General features: G+C 39.4%; 1 protein-coding gene across 2 annotated transcripts in view; it reads left to right on the forward strand.

The window, feature by feature from the left end:
* JAG2 (jagged canonical Notch ligand 2) overlaps window positions 1–24,362 on the forward strand; it is a 71,746-nt gene that overhangs the window by 18,826 nt on the left and 28,558 nt on the right. For both annotated transcript variants that reach the window (XM_065063293.1, XM_065063294.1), the window contains exons 3-5: window positions 8,267–8,321; window positions 15,651–15,905; window positions 16,991–17,051. In XM_065063293.1, the coding sequence (XP_064919365.1) occupies window positions 8,267–8,321; window positions 15,651–15,905; window positions 16,991–17,051 (371 nt within the window). The remainder of the gene's footprint in view (window positions 1–8,266; window positions 8,322–15,650; window positions 15,906–16,990; window positions 17,052–24,362) is intronic.

The following is a 24,362-nucleotide window of genomic DNA, read 5'->3' on the forward strand; positions in this document are numbered from 1 at the left end:
GAGCCAGTACTGAGGTACTGGGAGCAAATGTGCATGTCTGTAAGACCTTTCATTTGTCACGGGGTTGAATCGGCTGAGATTTGCTTTGAGTTTGCCCAGGGTGCCAAGTTACAAGAAGCTTTGGGAGTCTGTGTTCTGATAGTTTAGCTTCTCGTATGTAGGTGGATCTCCAGAGAGCTTTCTCCTTGCTCTGTATGTGGTCTGAGGTGGCTGCATTAATGCTTCCCTTGAGGAGCTCTAGTCAGAGGCATGGCATTTTTGCCTCTTGTGAGCTACCTGAAAATGAGTCATTGTTTCTACAGGCATAAGCTAAAGCTAATATGTGACTTCAGGTGTTTTTTAGAAATCCACAGTTAAAATGTTTGCTGTCCCAAGACACCCTCATATCAAGAAACTCCTGTTGCATTATGCCATAGCAGCAGGATCAGAGTATCTTCAAACTTTCACTTGAAGATCTTCCTAAAATTATATAATCTGGTAAAGTATGTAACGATCTGATAGTTTGATCCCCTTGGAGAGAATCACTTTCTGCTCCTGTTTCACAAAGCGCTAGGCACTGCCAGATAGATGTTGTAATACCTCTTTGAGTTCCTCCTTGAAGTTGTTTTATCTTCTAGATGCATGCGGCTGGTTGTTGGTAGGATTTTTCCACCCAGTTCCTGAGTAATTTTATTTAATGGGAGGTTAGTCTCTACCTGGGTGTTAAATTTGATATATTAACTCTGAGACGGACTGCGTTATTCACCTGTTGTTTTGATTTGTGCTCCTTTTGCAATGAAATGAGTCTTAATAGTCTAGACATCTAGATATTCCCCTTTGCCACCCCCATATGTGTACACACATACACACTCCTCCAGTTTTGACTTTGCTTAGTTTGGGGGAGGAGTGGAATGAAGTGTTCAAATTCATGTAGGCGGAGAGATATCAGCTTGCTGGCTGTTAACTGTGGCAAAAAATACCCCCCCTCTCCCTCCCCGGTTTTGCAGGCTTCCTAAAGACTGTCAGGTGGGGCTAATTCATGAAGAGATCCCCTCAAACAACAGGAGGGCTCCAAAGCTTGTAAACACTGTCCTGCTTTTGTGCCTGGGCCAAGAGGAGTATAACTGCAGTAATTGCTCTCAAACAGAAAGCTGCAGGTTGCTCAACTGTTTTCTCCTCTCTGCTGTTTGCAGTATTTTAACCTGGCCTTCCACAGCACTCATAACACTTGGTTTTTTTTGTTTGTTGTTTTCTTTTTTGGCCCTGGTTTCCAAAGGGGTGGCTTTTGTTTAGGACTCATTGTGCCAATGGCGCTTACTTCTCAAATGAAAAATGAGGGTTTAGAGGATGGGTGCCTTTATTTTGTGTGATGGAATGGCCTTTGCGTTCAGCAGATGAGTTCTTGCATGGCTGAAACATCCTTCAGGTTTCAAAGAACATCTTTCCCCGCACAAATGGGGAACATTTATTCCTTCAGTATAGGTCTCAGTTGTGTCTTTATAATGTCTGCTTCTAAAAGACCAACCTGCAGGCTTTTTCCATCTGTCTGCCTTTAAAGCTGTGTTGACAGTGAGTCCTCGACCTTTTTGGAGTGTTTCTTCATTTCTCCCTTATTCTCTTTGCACTTCTGGCTTATTCATGAGGAAGCTGTAAGAACTTGCCTAGCTGCAGGGCGCCTGGGCAAGGAAACAGAATATGCCTGCCTTCAGGTCAGCTTTTTCCATGGCAAACATCCTGCTTGGGGGAGGGAGAGAGGTGCTGGGGGGGAAGCCCTCAAACCTGTGTTTGTCTGACTTGTCTAGAAGCTTCTTAGGAAAGCAAATCTGAGTGTTGACTGTGCTGATCAAGACTTAATGTGCTTGGTTGCAAGGAATACTGGTGATGAGTTATTACTAGTATAATTTTTGTAATATCTGCAGTAGGAGTAATGATGTGCTGCTGGCTTTTGACCTGTTTTTTTTTACTGTTGAAATGTTCAAATAGAACTGTTGCATATCCTTGATTGAGATTTGAAAGGAAATGGTATGGACTGGTGATGAGGCCTTGTGTTTACTGTGTGACTGGAACAGGAAGATAATCTGGGCTCTGGATTTACTGAAGAGCCACACTTATTTCTAATTCATAGCCAGTTCCTGATTTTTTTCTGAGGTTTTTCCACGTAGAAACTCCAGTCAAAGTCCATTTATTCACACAGAAGTGGTGATTCTTTGTTTAGAGTGGAAGTATTTTAATACACAATAGCTTGTTATTGATGCAGAAAATATCAACCGTTGATTTAACCTCAACCTTAACTTTGTGCAGTTTTCAGGCTTTGAGTCGCAGCACAGAAGTTCTATACCTGACGGAAAATGCTGTCAGCAGATCAATCATCGTTCTTGGGCTAAAAAGTCTGACATGTCTGTTTTGTCAAAAACAACCAAAACAAACAAAAACCAAAAAACACCACTTTTGAATGTTGATTTGTAAATATCAAGGTAGTAGTAATAGTTCACGTAAAGAAAAATGCCAAACAGATATTGCAGGTCTTGTTTCCCCCCCTCCCCAGAAAGGAGGTAACTGGGATAGTATGGGGAGTGTTTTGTTTAATGTAAACAGTGGAATAATGCTTTGAAGTTGCTTTTGTCAACACCAATCCTGAGAAGAACACAACTGAAACAGCATAACCAGGATAAACAGGCTTAATTTCTATCTTTCCAAAGTGCCTGGTGTATCTATTTAATTAACTCCTACAAAATGGTTCCCTCACAAAGCTGAGCTTTTCTGCAGAAGTGTGCTGGTGTTTCTCTTCTGACTTGTAGCCTTTAACATCATCTGGGGTTTGATTTGATGAGCGCAAGTGCTGTCTTGTGTTTAATTCTCTATGGAGGATAAACTAGCCACCAAAGTCTGTAGAATCAAGTATGTTTTCAGTGCTCTGTATTCACCCCTTTGTGTGTATTATGCATAAAATACTCATGAATTTGAGACATTCTTGGGGTGCTTGCTGGAAAAATAGAGTTGTCTGTTAAATTTATGCTGGCACTTAAACGCACATCTATGTTAATCAACAACCCCTGTGGATAACTTTTTACCTTAAATAGCTTATAAGCTAGCCCCTTCTTACTCATGATATGTCAAAGAGCTGGTACACTGCTGGTGATGTGAGGGGTTTAAAGATCCACAGTATGGGTTGACCTTAGGTTCTGGACAAGAGCTAAGTTAATGCAAGTTCTGTAATTGTTTTCTGGAAACATGATTTAAGAAAGATGTCTGGTATAAGCATCTGTGCTGTAGAAGAGTTGCTTGCAGGTCGTGCTGGGTTGCCTATGTTAGACTTTCTGTTGGAGAGCAGAGACGCGACTAATGCAAGTCAATGGCAGAGCTTTTATAAAATGAGTATGTCCATTACGTAAGCTAAAAGTGTTCTTCAGAACTCGTATCCATTAGTGTCATTCAGCTTACAGCTCTTACTGTGGTTATTGGACAGGGTTATAGTATGGGTGAGTGTATGGATATTGAAGTTTTCACTAATAAATGTTTCTGGTAGTCAAACAAATGTTGCTGATAGTTGAGCAATAACTGGAAAGCTCTCAGTGCTGCATACCATGAACATATTTGGTAGCAGTGGTGCTTCTTTGTAAGTTTTCAGCTGTTCTTTTGAATTTTGCATTTCTTTTTATAACAACTTGAGCAGATATTTTGCAAGACTTGGTACTTTGGGGCAGGCAGGAGAGGTGTGTGTTTGGTGTGTGTGTGTTTGTTTGTTTGTTTGCTTGGTTTTTTTTTTTTTAACCAGTAGATTAAGGATCTGTTTCTGGTTTTGAGGTGTAGAAACTATAATGTGATTATCCCTCACACTACTGTGGAGAGGAATTCCTCTTTGTAGTTATTGACTAGCTGGAGGTGCTAAGAGGTGCCAGGTTGGGTTGGTAACAATTGTCTTCTCTAGAGGCAGGATAGCCACAAAATCAGTTTTTCTGGTTATGTTCCTGCTGTGTCTGTTGGGGGTTTTTAAGGGTGACTGTAACTGTCAGTAGAGAGCAGGAAGTTGCACAACTGAGAACTGTCCCAGCTGAAACTGATTTTTCCAGTAAATGTGCATTTGTCTATCAATACCATTTACTGCCATTTGAATAACATCTCTCATTTCTTAAAGTGTGACTGAGTTCTTCCTAAAATGTTACACTCTGCATTGTTGCTCATGTGTAAATGGCCAAGTGCTTGACTGTTAGACCAGAAGTAGACACGGGGCAAGTGAGGCAATGGGATGCCAGTAAGTGAAAGGATTCAATAGTGTCGGTCTTGTCTTTGTTGCGCATGTTTAAGTTTTTTATAGATGGGCTTATAGTTCTTGGTGGTCACCAGTGGGAGGAGGGTAGAAGCAAATGCTTGACACCAGGCCTGTGTAAGCTGGGGCTTGCAGAGCCATGTTCTTGCCCTGCCTGCCACCGGGAGGCAGCACGAGCTGCGTGGGCTGCAGGGTCGGTTATTTGCCCAGAAATTTGGTTGTTCCACATCTTGAAAGAAGACTTGTGCGCCAGAGTCATGGTTACTTGTTATGTACTGTTAAGTTTCTATAAGGTAGTAATCTTTTCAACTCCAGAGTCTGTGCTGGCTTAGATGGTCAGATTTGCCACTGGAGCTATGGAACTGTAAGCATGTAAAAATTGGTAGAATGCCTCTTTATCCCTATTCACACCTTCCAGCATGTGTGTGCTGGAGCAGCGCATTGCATGGAGTTCTTTTACCCACAAAACTTCTCTAGCATCCTAAGCAAAGATACAAATCTGCTTTGAGGTGGAATGTTGGGAAATCATAGTTGACCAATATGTTTCTGAAGGCAGCAAGTCCAGCTTAATTATTTCTTTTGTTTCTTGCCCTGTATTAGCCTGTGTGGGCAGTCAGATGCAGCAGCCAGTTTGCAGGAGGAAAGAGCAGCACTTATATAAGATGAGTAAGTGGACATCTGGAAGCACTTGAGCACTATTTTGTACTTCTAAGACAAATCAATGGAACACAGGAAAACCGATGTTAGAAGATTGGTTGTTAAAAGCAGGGGTAGTGGATAACAGAGCTTTGGATCACGCACTGATTTGCAGAATCCTGCCTAGGTTAGCACTCTTAATTTTGACCCCAAATAAGGACACTTGCAATTGCCAGAGTCAAACTTCAGGGCTTATTTTCTTTTTCAGATACTATTTTAGGAGATGGGTACCAGGTAGTGTTTTCAGAATACAGGAGGATGCTATCCTGCTTCCCTCAATGCTGAGGTTGGGGGACAGGGGAGAGTGGGCAGTTGAAGGGTGAAGCTACTGCAATGTTCCACTAACTTTTGTTTTCAAAATAATTGTGGAGTTGTGAGTTCTGTGATGTTGTCGTACCTCAGAAGCAGAGGTTTTTACTGTCTCAGCTGGTCTCTCAGTTGTCCTTTTCCAAAGGAGTTCAAATATGCCTCTGTCCAGTGTTGTCACTGCTGAGCTTCTTTCTTCCCTCCTTCCTTGAGTGTAATCTATTTACCACTCAACCTTTATCTGTTTCAATGATAGAAGATTATCTTCCTTGGTATATGTCTGAAGCTGCAAGTACGGAAAAGTATTTCAAAAGCATAGTTTGTGGTTTATATGTTAATGTAACTAAGTAATAGAAAAATATGCACTCAGTTAAGTTCATTTCTGAGTAGACTGGTCCCTTGCTGTAGTCATGAAGGACCTCAGGCAAACTTAGGGTGCCGCACTTACCTTTTTGTTGTTGCTGCTTCTGTTCTAAAATAGGGATATTTCAGTGTTGCGATCAACCCTCCTTGGTGGGGAGAGTCTGTATGTAACAGCAAAATGGTCCTAAGCACCCTGTGAAGGGCAGCTGAATTCTTCAATAATCCTCTTCCTAAGACGGTGCTCTCAATTTGTTGGCCGAATGTCCCCAAGTCCATGTGAATTCATAGATTATTAGCCTGTGAATTCTGTGCACATCAAGGCTTGGCTCTGCTGTGTTTAATGAGCTTCAGTTTTTGGCGTGGCTTGCCTCTAAGCATAAAGATGTATACATGAGGGGTTTTTTGATAGTGGTGCGAGAAGTTTTTGTTCTTAGAGGTTTTTTCCTTGGCTTTAAATGTGTGTGAGAATCTCAACATTAACTTGGTCAAGCTGGAAACTGTCAAAGCTGAAGGGTTTGACACCTGCTCTTGTTAAACTCAACAGGTAAACATTACATGTATGCATAAAGTAACTTTTTCCTAAAAAAGTTTAGTATTTGAATATCTATCTATCTATCCTACATATTTGGTCATAAAACCAAGAAAAACACCTGAAGCCTTGCTTTAGTGAAGTAAAGCCTTCATGCTTTTTCCAAATCATTTTAAAACTTCTTTCCTCAGGGGAAGGTATACTACCAAGTGTGCTTCCTTTAGCAATTATGTTTATGCTGTGTCTTTTCCAGGTCTGTGTTTCACCCTACCCCTTTCATGAGAAAGAAGTCTAAATTCTTGATAGATGCATCGTGGATTTTTGTGTGTTTATTCTTTAGAGATGTTTTTTTTTCCTACAAAACAGCAAAATGATCTGTTATATAGACTGGGGTTTTTTATGCACTTCCAAAGGGATGACTCTGATTTTATTCCTTTTTTTAATGGTCTTCAGTTGCTTAAGTCTTAAATATCCTGGCTGTTTCCCAATCTTCAGAACCCCTCACTTCATTCAAACCTTTTAGGGCTACTTCTGAAAAGGATTTCTGTGGCGAAGCAAAGCTGAAAATTAGATGCAGTGGGAAGGGAATAATAATTCAGTCCTTGCTGTGTGGGGAGGGATGTTTTTGTTTTGCTGTTAGCATGCTTCACCCCACAGTTTTTAATGCTGTTATTTCATGCTTTTGAGAAGATGCCTTCAAGGGCTTTCACATGACAGCAGAGAAGTAAAATTTAAACTGCTTTCAGTTGGCTTTCTTGTAGCAGCAATGTTTGCTATTACGTTGGTGCAAAAGGAATTGCAGTTTTTGCGTTGTTGAAATTTAGCGTCGGGTATTGGAATACATTCTGAAATAAATGTGGTTGTGTTATACGTCATTTTAATGTGCTTTTCTCACTTTGTGGGTTGTTTTTTTTTTTTTTTGCTGCTGACTTATTACTTGCTATTTATCTTACATTTATTTTAGACTATGGAAATTATGGTAGACAAAAAGCAAATTAAAGCAGTTGTCTTATTCAAGTTCAAATGGGTCGTAAAGCAGCAGAGACAACTCACAACAATAACACATTTGGCCCAGGAACTGCCCATGAACAGGCAGCAGTGGTGGTTCAAGAAGCTTCACAAAGGAGATGAGAGCCTTGAAGATGAGTGTAGTGGCCGGCTGTTGGAAGTTGACAATGACTAGTTGAGGGCAGTCATTGAAGCTGATCCTCTTACAACTACATGAGAAGTTGCCAAAGAACTCAACATTGACCATTCTATGGTCATCTGACAGTTGAAGCAAATTGGAAAGGTGAAAAAGCTCAATAAGTGAGTGTCTCATGAGCTGACCAAAAATCAAATGAGTTGTTGCTTTGAAGTGTCATCTTTTATTCCACCCAACAACAGTGAACCATTTCTTGACCAGATTGGGACGTGCCATGAACAGTGGATTTTTATATGACAATAACCAGCTCTGTGGTTGGACCAAGAACCTCCAATGCACTTCCCACAGCCAAATTTGTACCAAAAAAAAAGTCATGGTCACTGTTTGGTGCTCTGCTGTCAATCTGATCCACTACAACTTTCTGAATCCCGGTGAAACCATTCCATCTGAGAAGTCTGCTCAGCAAATCAATGAGATGCATTGGAAACTCTAATGCCTGCAGCCAGCACTGGTCAACAGAAAGGGCTCAATTCTTCCCCATAACAACACCTGACCACATGTCACACAACCAACACTTCAAAAGTTGAACAAATTGGGCTATGAAGTTTTGCCTTATTCGCCATATTCACCTGACCTTTTGCCAGCTGACTACTACTTCAAGCATTTTGAGAACTTTTTGCAGGGAAAATGTTTCCACACCCAGCAGGATGCAGAAAATGCTTCCAACAGTTCGTTGTATCCTGAAGCATGGATTTTTATGCTGCAGGAATAAACAAACTAATTTCTTGTTGGCAAAAATGTGTTGATTGTAATGGTTCCTATTTTGATTAAAGATGTGTTTGAGACTATTTATAATTATTTAAAATTCAAGGTAAAAAACTGCAATTATTTTTGCACCAACCTAATAATTGCAAATCACTGCTTGTGTCTGATGTGTAGCATTAGTTTATTACTATCTAACTGGTGTTTTGTTTCTTTTCAGAGATCGTTCACATTAATACTAGAAGCGTGGGATTGGGATAATGACACAAAATCTGGTGAGTATGTATGTGAAACTTGCAGTTTTCATTTGCTCTGTGCTGTTTGTACACAAGTTGCGGAGATTGAGGGGGATTGGTATGCTGCTGCAATTAGCCATTCCTCTATATCAGTCTGAATGTAAGCCTGCTATTTAAGTAAAGGGCATGTACTAATCCAGGCAATGAATATTGGGTTAGGAGCTCTGAAAAATTGTTGCTGATAGTAAAAAGGACGAACAGTAGTAAGCGAAGGTTGTAATACATGACTCCTAATCATTAGTGTTAAATAATGTTTAAAAATCATGGTAGGCCTGTTCATTATTTTTTTTGAAAAGGAAAATAGTCTGTGGTGTAGAATTGCATTTTAAGTTCTCCTCAGTTTTCACAAAACCACGTTGTGCAACACTTATCATGATCAGGTAAATAAATAAGCATTCTTCTCCCCGTAAAGAAACCATACCTGATGTTTTTGATGGAAGTGTTCTATATCATGGTATGATTCCTTCTTCATTTGTTTCTTCTCAAGTACTGAAAGTTACCTTGCATTTCTGGTCTGTGAATGCTAATGCTCAGTAGCAGAGCAGGGCTATTGATATGAAGAAAAAGCAAGATTATTGCATAAATACTTCAAAGTCATATGAAGGTGCTGGTTGCCATGTTGCTGCTCAAGTAGGACTCCGGCTTTTGAATCTACTCTTTGGTAATGATTTACAAACCTGTCTAAAATGATATTTTCGCTATAAGTGTTAAGTGAATTTCAGACTTTCATTGTGGTTAATGATGGACCATTTAATCTTGCCTGGGATCAATATAGAGGAATATAAGGGCTTCAATATTAAGATAACAAATGTTTGTCCCAAATCATCATCAGTTTTTAATTATAGGTTCGATTCTATGCTGTGTCTCTGACCATCCTTATCAAGCATGAAGCATAAAAAATTGGCAAAGCTCGATTGATACTGATATTAAGGCTACATTAGAGTTTCAGGGTACTTTTCTTTGAAGTATTTGAATCAGTCCCACTTGCATTTCCTGACAGAGTTTCCTAACTTAGAGGTTTTTGTGACACACTCTATCTCCAATGATAGACAAAGTAATGATGAGTTTGTACTTTGTTCCTGAGCCCACCCTCTCTTAGAGTTAAGCTTCTTATTTCATGCTTAACAGCTCCTTCAACCTTTTCTAATAGGTATGTTTTCTTTAGAACTCTGGTAATTCATGTTGCTGCAACCCTTCGGTTGGTTTATAGCCTTCTTGAATGGCACTTCCAAAAGCTGGACATGGTATTCAAAATGAGGTCTTGTGTGCTGAGTGGAGTATGCCTGAATCTTACATATCCTACATAGCAACAAATCAGAGGCATCCTCTTGAATACTTCAACCAAAAAGTACTACATGAAGTTAATTCCTTTAAAGAGTTTCCAGCTTGGGAATAATTTACCTAGGGGCAGTTAATGCAGCAAATATTGAAATATTCATGCCCTAGTTCTAGATGACAGAACATGAGATGGTGTAGAAGGGGATGAATATGAGGAACCTATCTTTCAAAACAGATCTGTATGCATTTAAGTGCTGAAATTTGTTTTTTAATAAGCTACTTAAGAAATAATCGTCTTGTAACTTGCTATGTTTATGTCTTAGAATCTGCAGAATCCTCTTGCAAACCTTTAGGTTTAAAACCCAGGTTTCATTTTAAATATACTTGATAAGGGAACAGTCATTTAGGCTTACGTTAAGTCTTTCTTATGCTTTTTAGTTTAACATGCCCTAACAAATCTGTTTGCTTGCATTGGTGTCATTTTTTTTTCCCTGAACTTCAGGCCAACAGGTTATATAGTGTATTCTGGAGGCCCAGTGGGCCATCTCCTTAATTTAACAGTTTCCATGGACTAGGGGAGTCAAGTTACAGTTTAGTGTTCATGAGAAACTACTAATGGAATGATAGCTTCCCTTTAATATGGGCTGCCAGATATTGCATCTGAAACCTCAAAGGCTTCTCACATGACTTTAGAAAGGCTTTCTTGGCTTATAATTCAGCAGAAGACTAGTTTGTCTTGGTAAAATATTTCTGTAGTCTGTTTACCGATTTCACGATTGAGACCTGCTCCAATTTAGAGTTACATAGGATTCCTAGGAAGAATTGCTTAATGCTGAAGGTATCATGTGTTCATGTGTGGTATGTGGGTGTGTTGTTGTGGGGTTTTTTGTTTGTTTGGGTTTTTTTTGTTTTGTTGTTGTTGTTTTTTTGGTGTGTGTGTGGTTTTTTTTCCTCCTCTTTTGAGTGGTCTTGTTCCAATAAGTTTTGCCTTGTGAATCGGTCAAAATGCAAAGATGCTTCCCTTTTGTTTCTGCAAGGACTACTGAACTGCCAAACAGGAACAGATCAGTAAAACTCGTATGTGAGAGAATAGGAAGGGGAATATGGCAACTCCTCCAGAGAAAAGACAAACAATACCTGCATCCTGGAGGGGCAAAGAGAATATCTGTGGAAAGCTGAACTCCCTCTCATATCCTGAACACTGAGTTCATCTCTGGATCAGGTTACATGTGTCTTCTTTTGCTACTGTAAGAAAGATTAATCAAAGTAATTGCTAGAGTATGTCTATAAGCTGATTAATTAGTTCCAGAGTCAGGTTTTGCTTTCCTTTAATGGGGATGAGTAAGGCTAAAAGTTTAATGCAGGTCATCTGTTCCCACTTGGACTTTGAAGTGGATATTTAAAACAAACAAAACCCCAAACAAACCAACAAACAACCACTGTGCCTTAGTGAGGCCGCATCTGGAATATTGTGCCCAGTTCTGGGCCCCTCAGTTCCAGAAGGACAGGGAACTGCTGGAGAGAGTCCAGCGTAGGGCAACAAAGATGATGGAGTGGAGCATCTCCCTTATGAGGAAAGGCTGAGGGAGCTGGGGCTCTTTAGCTTGGAGAAGAGGAGACTGAGGGGTGACCTCAGTCATGTTTGTAAATATGTAAAGGGTGAGTGTCAGGAGGATGGAGCCAGGCTCTTCTCGGTGACAGCCAATGATAGGACAAGGGGCAGTGGGTTCACACTGGAACACAGGAGGTTCCACTTAAATATGAGAAGAAACTTCTTCATGTGACAGAAGGGTGAGGATGACAGAGCACTGGAACAGGCTGCCCAGGGGGGTTGTGGAGTCTCCTTCTCTGGAGACATTCAAAACCAGCCTGGACACATTCCCCTGTAACCTCGTCTGGGTGTTCCTGCTCTGGCAGTGGGATTGGACTGGATGATGTTTTAAGGTCCCTTCCAATCCCTGACATTCTGTGATTCTGTGAAATAAAACCCTGAAACCTGTAAAGGAGGAGTTTTCATTGAACAATTTGAAGGCTTTAGAACAGTTGTCATTCTTCCCTCTGTGTCCTAGCATCCTCTGTTCTCCCTTGCACCCATGGAAAGCAAGGCAAAGGTGCTCAGAGCAGATCTGTGATGGACCCATCGCAACAACAATTCTGCAGGGCAAATGCTTCCCCAGTGCTCACCTCAAACTGCAAACTTTAAGAGGAGCTGCTCAGACCTCAATTCGCAGAATGACTCCTGCACTTTTTCCCTCTCCCATGTGCAGCGGGTTTGGCTCAGAGGGAAGGTTGTGGCAGTTTGTGTTACCGCTTGTTTGCTTTGTGAGGGTGGAGGAGGAGGAGAGGAAACTGCCTCAGATACAGAGTCACTGTGAGGGGCCTGTGCTCTGTCATCTGTCACAGCTGTTAGTGCTGCTTTCCAGGTAAGTCGTTTGACTTGGCAAACTTTGGGTTGTGTAGCAGGGGTCTTGGCAACGCCTAACCCAGTGCTGCCATCATGAAGCGAGACTATTTAAATCTTCACATGTAAAGTAACTTTTCATTTGACTACATGTGTACTGCAGAGATGCAGTGGTTGTCTTCCTCCCTCATGTCAGTCTGTAGGAGACTAATCTGTCCCTATGGCTTTTTGAAATGGTTACTTGAAAAAGGCTGAAGAGAGTGTGCTTCCTGAGGTGGTCACCTCCTGTTCCTTTGGGCATGAAGTCCATGTGCTGCTGTGTGTGTTTCCTGGTGAACAGCGACCAGTGTCACCTTTTGTATTGCCCTGTGAGTGGCTTGTTGGGCATGTCTGACCTCTGCTAAAAGTTAGGGTGTTGATAAGAAGTGTTCTTATTTAAGTGTAGTCATGGCTCAAATCAGATGCTTTCAAAACGTAGATTTAAGAAACACCTTTTAGCCCTCAGCTCCTTTTATGAAAATATCTGTGCCACTTTGTGCTTTTCTAGAAAGGCTTATAGAAAACTTATTAGTAACCAAGAAGCTTTATTGCTTCTGAGGTGTGTGTGTGGGGAGGTTTGAGTAGCGTATAGTGCTTTTTTGACCAATAACCAGAGAAATTCAGTTATGCAGCTCGGTGTCTTTACTGAGGACTATAAGTAATGTGTATGAGTTCCTAAGGTGAATTTTAATGGGAAACCAAATGCAGGGAGCAGACTCCTTTCATCAAAACAGTTAAATGTGAGAGACTGAATATATTCAGAAACCTTTTGGTATTGTGGGGGAGGAAGGAGGAACCTTGACAAACACGTTCCTGCCTGTGATTACAGATGGTTTGGAAGATGCACCTTCTATTTGGGATCAGTTTTAAATTTGAAGTAAAGCAGGGTTCTCATACTTACACTGGTACTTAAGAACTTAGTATTAGAAACTAAATGTCTTGCAGCTGATTTCCTGATGCTTGTTGTGATTCATGTTAGATTATTTGGCTTGCTTATTTAGGCTGTTAAGCCCTACTTTCACTGATACAAGCTAGAGGAAAAGCTCTTCAGACTCAGAATATGACTTCTTTATTTCAGGAGTTTGTGAGATAAAGTTTGAGTGTTTAAACATGGAAGGTGCTATTGGGTTATTTCCCCTGCTCTTGACCTGAGATATTAAGAGGATTGTTCTTCATAGGCATATTTGCAATAGCTGTAATGCTTGTTCCAGTTGTTTAACTGTGTCTGATGAATCTGCATGAACCTGAAGATGCTTGATAAGACTTTTATTATATAAGCCACTCCTCTAATCTCAAGACCTGTTCTTCAGTCCATCTGATGCACTCTGAGGAAATGCTTTCATAGCAGTGGCTGTTGCAGCCATTTTTAATGAGCTTGTGTTGCTTATAGCTGGAAAGTAACTCTGTAATGCATATTTGCTGTTTCTTTCAATCCCTTGACCATACAATGATGCAGCATTTTTCCTTTAGAGTTTTTCGTCAAGGTTTTCAGATCAATAGCCATTAGAGAAGAATGAGGTTATGAAAAGATGTTGAATCTAATCATGAAGCTTTTAATGGTGACTGGTGGTATTATATATCCTGTTTAGTCAAAACTAAAATGCAGGCAGTCTTTTCTAGCTTGAAGGTTTCTTGTCCACTCTGCTGCTGACCACATGCTGCTGGATGACAGAGTTCACCTATAGGAATTTGAGAGTTAAAGAGCAGAGACTTTAATGTGTCTTGTCTAACTATATAGTATGTTTTATGCAGACTAGTCCAGACAAGCATGAATTGTGGCCTGTACCTGGCAATACCACTTTTAGTGTTGAAGCACAGAGATACTTTGAGTTCTTAATAATTGGAGAACCTTTCAATGTTTAATTAAAACAGCTTTTTAAAAAAATTTTTAGTTCAGTATACCTTAACTTTAAGAGGAAAAATTTTTATGGTAGAAACAAACTTGAAAGAAAGACATTAAGATGACAAAATGCATTGCAGAGCCCACTGCTTCTATAGATTTCCTTTTCATTAAGTATTGGAGTGACTGAAAATTGCTGCTGAAGTCCTCTTATGTGCTGAGAGGGAAGTGCAGCTCTGGTGAGAGATGCACAAGATGCCTCTGTGCTGTCAGTAACTTCCTAGGTGAGAAACAGTCACTTTTTGGTTTCATTTCCTAAACATACTAGGTTAATGAATTCTAGAAAGTAAGTAGGTGAAACACATTTGCTGAAAACGATAGTGTTGGTTGCTACCAGCTTAGTGTGTTTTGTATTATTAAGAATCTGAAGTTTAGAGTTTATGTTTCTATCATTACAGCATCTTGCTGTGTGCAAGAGTTTGGTTCTTCTTTTAACATGCATGTTAAATCATCTTTTTAGTATTTAAAGAAAATGGACACTGAAGCTCTGAGCTGGCAATATTCTAGCAAGTTCATAAATGGGTATGAAATTCATGCATACAAATGGAGCGCTATTTTGTCCTTAAATAGTGCTTGGAGTTCCAGCTGCACCTTGCAGAGTCACCTAGAAAGTCTTGCAGTGGGATTTTACCAGGCTGGAATAGTGAAAACGTTTGAAAACTTATCACTGGGGTTACTCACTGTCTACCCTTACCCTTACTGCATTGCTCTTATTCTTAACATTTACTGAAGCAATTGTATGATTTCATTGTACTGACTACAATTGTGCCTCACGTCCTAGTACTGAAGCTTCTATACCAATAATAAAATAGATAAAAATACAAAATGGATATTCATAAAAATGAAAATACTTTGTGTTGCCAATTCCATAATCTCATGTACTAGAATCCTCTAGTCCCATGTGGCTGCTAATGCTTTGTGTACATTTGGTCTCAGTTAATGGAGCCTGGCAGTAGCAGGGTAAGGCAGGATGCTTGTAGAGTGTATGGCAACAGCGATCATAACTATCAGTAGTTCCACTGAGGATAAGGATAAGCAGGATACTGTGTTCAGAATGGCCCCTTGATGAGCCCAGGTTCACTTGTATATTTCTTCTCAAAATGTCAAATAAGAGCTGCACAAAATATTCTATTAAATGCTTCCTAAAGATGTTTTGCCTTTTCTATAGGGAGAATGGTAAAATCGAAATGAGCTAGTTTATATACATAATGCAAGCCTACCAGAGCATTTACCATTGCTTAGTAATTTTGCAGCAAACTGATTGTGTTTTGCTTTATTTTTAAAATTAAACTTGCACGAGAGAACTTTAATAGCTCATCTACTATGTTATGCAGATTTTGCAATTTTATAAGAACAAAAGGGAAGCAAAAAGAGCCTCAGATCAAGATAAAGCTGCTGGTTGTCAGCGTGTGGGTGTGGTATGTTGGCTGCCTTGAAAAATTAGCTATTTCCTATGGATTATGTTCCAGGGTTTTTTAATATTTCCTTTGGGACACTTTTTAAAATTGGCCTTCCTGTAATGAACTTTGCAAGGCAAAGGAAAGCTCAGTTATACAGTAGATCTTTATCATCTTAACATTTTCTTTACTAGATTTTCTCTTAACCAGTTGAATACTTTTTGATCTGATTTTATATGCTCTTGTGTGCTATGAGACTTATCACCTGTTGAATGTACCTTTTTCTTTTAAAGGTGAAGACTTGTTAATAGAACGAGTGGCACATGCTGGCATGATCAACCCAGAAGATCGATGGAAGACACTACAGTTTAATGGTCCTGTTGCCCATTTTGAAGTACAAATAAGAGTGAAGTGTGATGAAAATTACTACAGTGCTCTGTGCAATAAATTTTGTGGCCCTCGAGATGATTTTGTTGGTCATTACACATGTGATCAAAATGGAAACAAAGCCTGCATGGAAGGTTGGATGGGAGAAGAGTGCAAACAAGGTAGTATTGTTTGCTGCTTTTTAGATTAGCTCTAATGTGTATATAATAGGTATGAACTGCAGGAGGTATTGCTGTAGTGTCAATGCTGTAGCATATTAATTTTAACAAATACAGACTTTATCCTCTTCAAAGTCTTTGTCAAAGTGTAATTATAACTTCATCTTGGTACTTCCTTTTGAAATGAATTTGGAAACTGGTGGCAGTTAAACACCACAGAAGAAACATCTTCTGTGAGGAGTGGAGCACAGGTCAGGATATGGTGTTGCTTAAGGTGTGTGCTTTGGAGGCTCCACAACGAATTTAGGATTTGAAATAGTGCAGCATCTTTTTACTAATGGACTTCATTCAATGGTAGTGTTACTTCACAGCAAAATGATATTTTACATGTGTTAATGTAATATTTTATTGAACATTGATGATATCAGTGATACTGTAGACTGTAAAAATGTCCTTGTAACACTATTTTAACAAATTAGGAAGTTTTACTTGTAACGTATGCAAAGCTGAAAGCTTTTTGATAGCTTTTAATGTGAACAGAAATTCAAGTATAGTCATCCTTTTTAATGTGCCACTCAGTCAAATCTCTTTGCATTTTGCCTTCAGTCTTGGGAAGTAATTAGTGCTAAAGTTGCTCGACATACTCTTCTTTCTGTTGAGGGCTGCTTGGTTTTGATTTCTGTTCCTTTTCAGTAAAGGGAGACCATTTTTTTTTAGGGCTTACTCAAAGTCATGTGTCTCTTTTGAAGCTTGGGATTTCCAGCATAATAGCAGTCTAATGACAGGTTTAAAAAATAACTGTATTCGATAAATGTTTCAGTGCTGACAATCTTGCTGCAAACCTATTTGACAGTAACTTTTACAATGAGTTACCTTAAGTTACTTTTCCTAAAGCTTTGTGGTGTTGTTCTGTTTTGTGAAATCGCAAGCTGGAAGCAACAACTATTGGAACGTGGTAAGACAGTCAGCTTTGCACAACCAACAAATAGACTAAATGACAGACGCCCTGCCTGAACAGTTCCAGTTGCTGCTGTACTAGTGGATATGTAACTGCCCAGACTGATGCCTAAACCTTTTTCTATTTACAGCTGTATGTAAACAAGGATGTAATTTGCTCCATGGAGGTTGCAGTGTACCTGGGGAATGCAAGTAAGTCTGCAAGCTTGAGTGTCTCTTTTTTAAGATTACTGATCTTTCCAGTGTTTTCCATGTATGTTGCTACTTTTAAAAAGTCTACTTTAAAATGGAAAAATATGTATACAAAAAAAAGGATGGAAATAGATCTGAAGTAGATTGCACATGTGTAAAAACTGCATATACTTCATACTGCTTTGCCATCCTATTGTATTTTTTTGCATATCTAGGATGGAACAGATTTGCTTCATGTAATCCAAAACTATACCTTTATCAAATGACAATAATGTTGGGGTTTTTTTGTTTGTTTGTTTTTGGGTTTTTTTATTTCTTTTAAAAATCTGTAGGAGCTTTTATCTCTACATATTATTCCCCTCAAATAAAAAGGGGAACTTGCTTTTTGGACTATTATCACTAGGAAATACTCACAGTCCTAGAATGCTCAATATATATATTTGATCATCAAAATATAGTAACCTTAGCTTTTCCAAGGAAAAAAAGGGCTTTTTTTTGTAGCAATGGAGATAGCAGTAGCAACCCAAACCTAAGCTTTCTACTGCAAGGAAATGGTTTTTGGCCCCTAAGCATGAGAGAACAGAGCCTGAGAATGTTCCCTTAACTTTGTGATTGGGCTGAAACAGACTCCATGATAGCAAGAGGAGTTCATTGTTTTCTTGTGAAAGTTCAGGAACTCAGCATAGTAGGTCAAGGGGAAATGTGTGTTATTTTTACACTGGCTGTTGAAGAAATGGGACAGATCTACCTGCAAGTTTGGGATCCCGTGTAAGTTACTGAGTTCTGTGGTCAGAGTTATACGTATCAATGTGAGACTGGATTTGAGCAGTGGTTCCTTTGTAAGCTGTATGGAACATGCTTGTTTGTAATGATGTGAAACTGAACTGGCTGCCAGAACCCCTGAGAGCTGACAAATACCATTTGTGGGATGCTGTGATAGTTCAAGGCAGTTCTGCTGCATCCTTCTATTAGTAGCTACTACAACTACCACAGAAATGGCAGGAGTGGGATGTAGGTCACTTAGCTTTGCTGGACTTGGAGCTAAGCTGGGACTGAAGTGCTGGTCTTAGCTGTGACAGCTACATCCTGCTGGACAGCCTGAAGTTTTGACAGTGGGGTATAGCAGACAACAAAGTTAGTCTGAAGTCATTGCACCACAGGCTAGTTTCATACCATCCCAAAACTTCTGACTTTTGGAAGATTTGGTGTGTTGTAGCTCTCAAATCCAACTGAAAACTGTAAATTCCAGTCTGTGAAGTGCAGTGCTTCAGTGCATGTGCAATTTCGCTTCTGGAGAGCTATAAAACATCCATTCAATTTTTTTTTTCAATGCAGATGTTTAAACCATGGCTTCCTTTTTCTAAGAAAGAATACTTCTGTTTAACGTTCTTTGGGAACTTTTCATATCATTAAGTATTTTGCTTGTGGTTTCAAGTGTAGTGTGGCCCTGCTGTTGCTGGTGGTATTTTAGGTTACAAGCAGAGATTGTGGTTGAGAGCTGGGCAAGTATCACTTCTGCCTGAGTAAGAAGCCCTCCTTCCCTTGAGCCTTCTGAGAATACGTTTTTCCCCTTGAGAACCTACTCTAATGAATTTTGATACACATAAGGGTTCTGGAGCTCTGTAGGTATCAAAGGAGCGCCCTAGGAACGTTTGAACTTGAAAGCAAAGAGCCTTTGAATAAAGGTGAAAAAAACAAGAGATTCAGACAAATGCGAAACAGTACCCTTTTTGGGGGAAGAGGGAGTAGTGCTGTTTCCTTTTTAGCTTTCGTTTCTCTGTGATACCAGTTGTGTCTGGGAACACAGAAGTTGGGGAGGAGGAGTAAAGTTTAAAGAAGGGAATACGAACCTTTTTGAAGGTGGGGGGTTGGGTAGCTGTGGTACCTTTTCCTAAGGTGTCTGTCAATAGGTAGTGTCACAGGAGCCATGCTTCTCCTTACAGCATGTCACTGATGTGACAAAGCATCTAATGTAAACTGAGGTGTCCCCTTCAAACCTGCCCAGCTAAATAAAGCCCACAAAAATAACACTGAGTCCGTTGAAGGGCTCTGACCAGAAACCTTGTTATTTTGTTTGGTGGATTCTCTCATCTGAGAGAAAGTACTGGCTAAAGGAATAAGGGACTTAATGTTTCAGGTGGATCATGTGCTCTTTACCTTGTTTCTTAACACCTGCTGAAGTGATAGATCTGTGATCAGCAGGTTGAAGGAAAACAGTGGCCTTTCTATGTATGGCTACTCTGTTTCCAGTAATGCAGAAGGTTCTCTGCTACCTCTTTAAATGAGATTTGGTAGTTTGAGCTTGTTCACCCAGGTATCTTTAGCTTGTATTCTGCAATAGTTATTAGGCTACATTAGAAATGTTGCTTGTAACCCAAATGGATAATACTTTCTGTAGAAAAATAATGCTGAACTATAAATAAGCAAGGCTTGCAGACGTGACCTCTGTCTTCAGCTGTACAAAGGAAGCTGTTATTTAAAAGAAACTATGTTTGGTGCTATTGAATTATAATCTAGATTCCTTCATCCTTGTTTTTGGACAGTTGCCACTGTCATTTAACAGGTGAAAACAATGTCCCTTTTTTAATTCAGAAAGAAAATGAAAATGTGAGAAAAACATGATTGTAAGTGGTGCCAATAGGTAGTTTGGTGCCCATATCTGCAGTGGCATTTATAAACAGAAAAGTTGGAAAGCAGTTTGTCTTCAACTTGTATGAATGTGCAGGTAACTTAAGCAATGGCTCTGAGGCCTAAATCTCATAGCAAGGTTCTATCCTCCATGCTTTGATGTTCCAAAGTAATTTAGAGCTGTTCTTTATGCGAAAAACATCTTAAAAGTAGCTAAATGACTGAAGACTGCCATTGACAGTAACTGTGCATCATCTGTTGGGCAGGTTCATGTACCCCTTGTTGTGAGGAAGCTTAAGTGTTATAAAGTTTGGCATTTCTTTTGTTGAGCTCTCGTCAAATAAATGGAAAATAAGTAGGAAACTACCTGATGTCTCAAAATGACCTGATGTTGGAAGCGATTTTGTGGTATGTCTTGACTCAGGTGTTAAATTTTTGCCATTGTGGAGGCAGTTCAGAAAAAGTAATAATTTACTGAATAATGAGCAAAATTACATCCTTGAGGAAAACAAAAGCAGCTTAACTGGATCTTGCAAAGATGGGAAATTGGAATCTTCTTAAAATAAAAGCAAAGCCAACCTTGATTGACTTCACCAGCCCAAAGTAGTAGAAAGGTTTGTCAAAGTCGCAATGCTGCCAAGGCACGGTGATCAGTGTTCTTTGTATATTTTTGCATTGCTTGAACTACTTTGTTAAATTCCATTAAACTGTCTAGAGAAGAATCAAGTTTGATCTGATAGCTTAAAAATGGCTTAGGATCAATCACGTTACGAAGTTATCAAAGTGAATATAAAGAAACCACAAGTGACAGTCCCCTTCCTTGGTTAAAACTGCTGACTTGAGTATGTTTGGTACGAGCCATATACTGTCAGTGGGCTTAATGGCTTAATCTTTTACTTCCTTTTGATCCAGAGTGGTATGGGTTTGGCAGAAGTTCAGATATGCCTCATATTTGGGCTACATTGTCAAGTTCCTGTTAGGATAATGGTATTTTTCAGAAGTTTTTCTACTTTTCCTGCTGCCTTTGAATGTTTGAATATATCTTGCAAAGCAAAACAAAAGGGATCAAATCCCCAACACTGCTCAGCTCGTGTTCAGCAGTAGGACCCAGGTTATGTCCTGGGAAATGCACGTCTTGCTTCAAACAACTGTGATACAAAGATTTATATAGAGTGTCTAGACTAACTGAAATGAATTAGAAATGGGACTGTTAATAGTATTCTAATGTGAATTCTTGAAAGGTGAACAAAGCAAACGTATAGCTCTTAAAATTTTAAAGTAATTTAATTGTTTAATCTGTGTGCTTTAAACTATCTTACTCTAGAATTACTTTTGAACTGTATGTGTCAAAATTTTGGTTTTACAGTGTTGGTGATTTTGTTTATGGGTTTTGTTGGGGTTATTTATTTTTTTAAATTTTAATCACATATCTTATGTTTCTGCTGTTGAAACAGATTTCTCAAGCTTCCTGTCCAGTGCCATGACTTTGGTAGTCCTTATATTCCACTTAAGCCTGGCTTGTGAGGCTTTTTTCTTGTGTCCAGCAATGCCTGCAGATGCTTTAGGCCTCTCCCAAGTGATTTTGCTCCCTTAATCTGTCACTGAGGGCCAAACCTGCTCAACTATTATTTAGTACTTTCTTTATAGAGATGCAGGAACAAAAGCTTGGATTGCAAAATGAGCTACAGCTACCTGGAGTGCTGGGGATGTAATAGTGTTCTAGAGATCCTTTGTTAAATGTTAAAGGCTTGCATAGGCTTCCTGTGCTGTTCAGTAGGAGGCTGACCAGCATCACTAATGTCTCACTTGTTTTCATGACAGTTAGGTGGATATCATGGTTAACAGCAGCATTGGGGAACTCTGTCTGAACTTAAAGAAAAAAAGCTGCTGTATTCTTGTAAACTCATTCTTGGGTACAAGGGGATATGGTGAGGCATCTCAAAACAGACTGGTATTGAAAGTCTGTAGAGGACTAACAAAAAAATCTTAGAGGACTGAAAAACAGAAGGAAATGCAATTCCTGCTTCTAAATATCGGGAGAAGGTAAGAGATGGGGAACTTCCATACCAGCTAGATCGATCAGCCAGATCAATATGGCTTTCTTCCATAGCTGTTCCAGGAGGGAATTATAAGATATCTCATAAGCTGCTCTGAACAGTAAAATAGAAAAAGTCTTGTTTGTTTTGAGCAGTGTGCTCTCTGCTATGGATTGTACCATTTCAACTCATGCCATCTTGGACTAGCTATAGTCCCTAGGGAGTGTAGGGCTGTTGTTTGGCCCTGAGGAATGCACTTGGTACTGGTACCTGGACATCTTCTCCTGTCTTGTCTTTGCAAGATGTTGTATCACAGCTTCGAGTTTCAAAGAACTTGCAGAATTATTACAATTGCTCTGTGTCTCATAAGTTCTCTTGCCTGTTGTCATAACCAGTATGCTTTTATTATGTTTTTTTGTGTCCTAGAGGTAAGCATCTTGGAATCATTGACAAGTATTTCACAAGTGAATATATTAACTTAATCAAAAAAGAATCCCATGTTTTGTTTCTTTATTGGTCAAGGAACTGAGGTGCATTCTGCACTCATTTCTTTGGATAGTTAGTGGGTAGGAAGGCACAGAATATATTAAAAAGGTAGATGCTGCTTCCAGGAGAATATGTTCAGGAAATAAACACATGTAGTACTTCTCAACTGTGTCTACAATAGCAGGTAGTGCAGACAAATTAAAATAGTAGATCAAAGCAGCGTTGAGAACCCAATATCCATACTAAAAACGCTTCTTTTTTTGAAATTTTAGACGAGCTCTAGTCTGTTCTTGTGGGCTGAATGCATGTTTGCAGCTGGAACACATTAGGTGTGCTCCTGGCATATGTTGTCTTACATTACCTTAGTTTAACCTAAAAGGAATCCAGTTGCTTTGTTCCAAAACAGCTCTGTGATATGAACCAACGCACCATCAACAGGAATGATCAGGCAGTTCACTGAAAAAGCATGCTCCTGGTGAGAACTAATGCAAATATAGACACACCCTGAGAGCCACTTACTGCAAGTTTACTGGGCAACCTTTCCACATATGTTCTGGGTAAACAATTTTGAACCACCCCCTCCATCAGCTCCTTCACAAAACTCTAAATAAAGTACTGGAGTGAGAACGTTAGCTTTCAATAACTTCCTTTATTAGAGGAGAAAGAAGTTTGTAGGGAAAGGTTTGTATCTTTTAGTCTAGTAAGAATGCTGGGGGTGAGAAGGAAAAGATGACAGGCTTTCAGGTATTTAAATTGAGTTCATTAATGAGCATTTTTTTTCATTCCCTTTTCATAAAACTGTCATGCCTATTTCAAAGATAGGAATGTGAAGAAAACACTTCTGTGACAAATCTTAGTGAGTGAGTAGTCTACTAGCTATAACATCAAATCTGGATGCTCAGCGTTGTAGGATCTAACAGCTGGACCATATTGCTGCCTGCTGTGCAACAATTAATCTCTTGAAAGATTAAACAGACTTTCTTATAGTTATTTTAAGTAAATAACTAATATAAAGCTATTGTTCTGGCCTATGCAACGCCATCCTGTTCACGTCATTAGAAAATTTAGTGGTTTTCCATTTAAGAGGGTTATTTCTCCCCCACCCCTGAATGATGCATTTTGCTTCTGCTCTTAATGTCACTGTTTGCTTCGTTTTCCTGTGTTGAGTTTTTTGGCCACAGCTTCCAATTGAAATATGAGTGGGAGAAGCTCTCTCCAAAAAGCCTGCTTAAAAAATGATGTGTAAATATATCACAATGATCTTTACTGTGGCCTTTGTAGGATGTGCAAGATATCAGTAAGGTGTAACCTTTGGTAATTAAAGGTTTGTACCAAATTGCCTACATCCTCCCTAAGATTTTTTAAATTTATTTTTAGGCCTCGTGTTTTGACCTAGATTTTGGGAGTAGATCAGTTTTGATTTCCTTCACATTGGTGGTTTATGTGTACTTACACGTTAAAGGCTGTGACAAAGCTCTGTAGCTAGGGGTAGAATATGCTTCATTTAGGTATCCTCTCATTCTCTTGTATTGCAAACCTTTTTGTAAGGTTAACCAGAGTAGATTAGTGATTGGTTGAGACCTAGATACGAAGTTTCTTAGGTGAGCTTACTGCATAGAAAAGTTCAGGACTCCCAAATAACCAGAAGTGATTTGAACCAGGAGAGTAAACCATGTGTGAAGATAGCACAAAGCAGCTAAATTGACCATTGAGAGCACCCTCACTTTTTGGTATGTTACATGCACCTCCCTTTTGGAGAAGGAGTTAATCAAGCAAGGTGCTGATTTATTTATGTGGTTACAGACCATCAGGATCTGGGTACATCTCCTCACCTTTCCACATCACTTCCATCACTGCTGTTGTAGGATTTGTCATAAAATCATGGAGTTTGGAAAGGACCTCCACGGTCATCTAGTCCCACCTCCTGCCCAAAGGACCAGATTGCTCAGGGCCTTATCCTCACAAGTAACATATCTGTTTACCCATGGCAAAATGTGATCTTTTGAACACCTTGTGCCATCTGAATTGGAAATGCTTGATTTAAACCTAGTTTCACTAAATAATTCCTCATAGGAAAGCAGATAGCAGTATTGGCTTTTTCCTTAACTATAACTGTTTCAGAAGAACACAGGGTTAAGTTTAGTTCTGTAGAAAAAAAAGA

This window comes from Columba livia, chromosome 5 (genome assembly GCF_036013475.1).
Source record: "Columba livia isolate bColLiv1 breed racing homer chromosome 5, bColLiv1.pat.W.v2, whole genome shotgun sequence".
NCBI classification, from domain to species: domain Eukaryota; kingdom Metazoa; phylum Chordata; class Aves; order Columbiformes; family Columbidae; genus Columba; species Columba livia.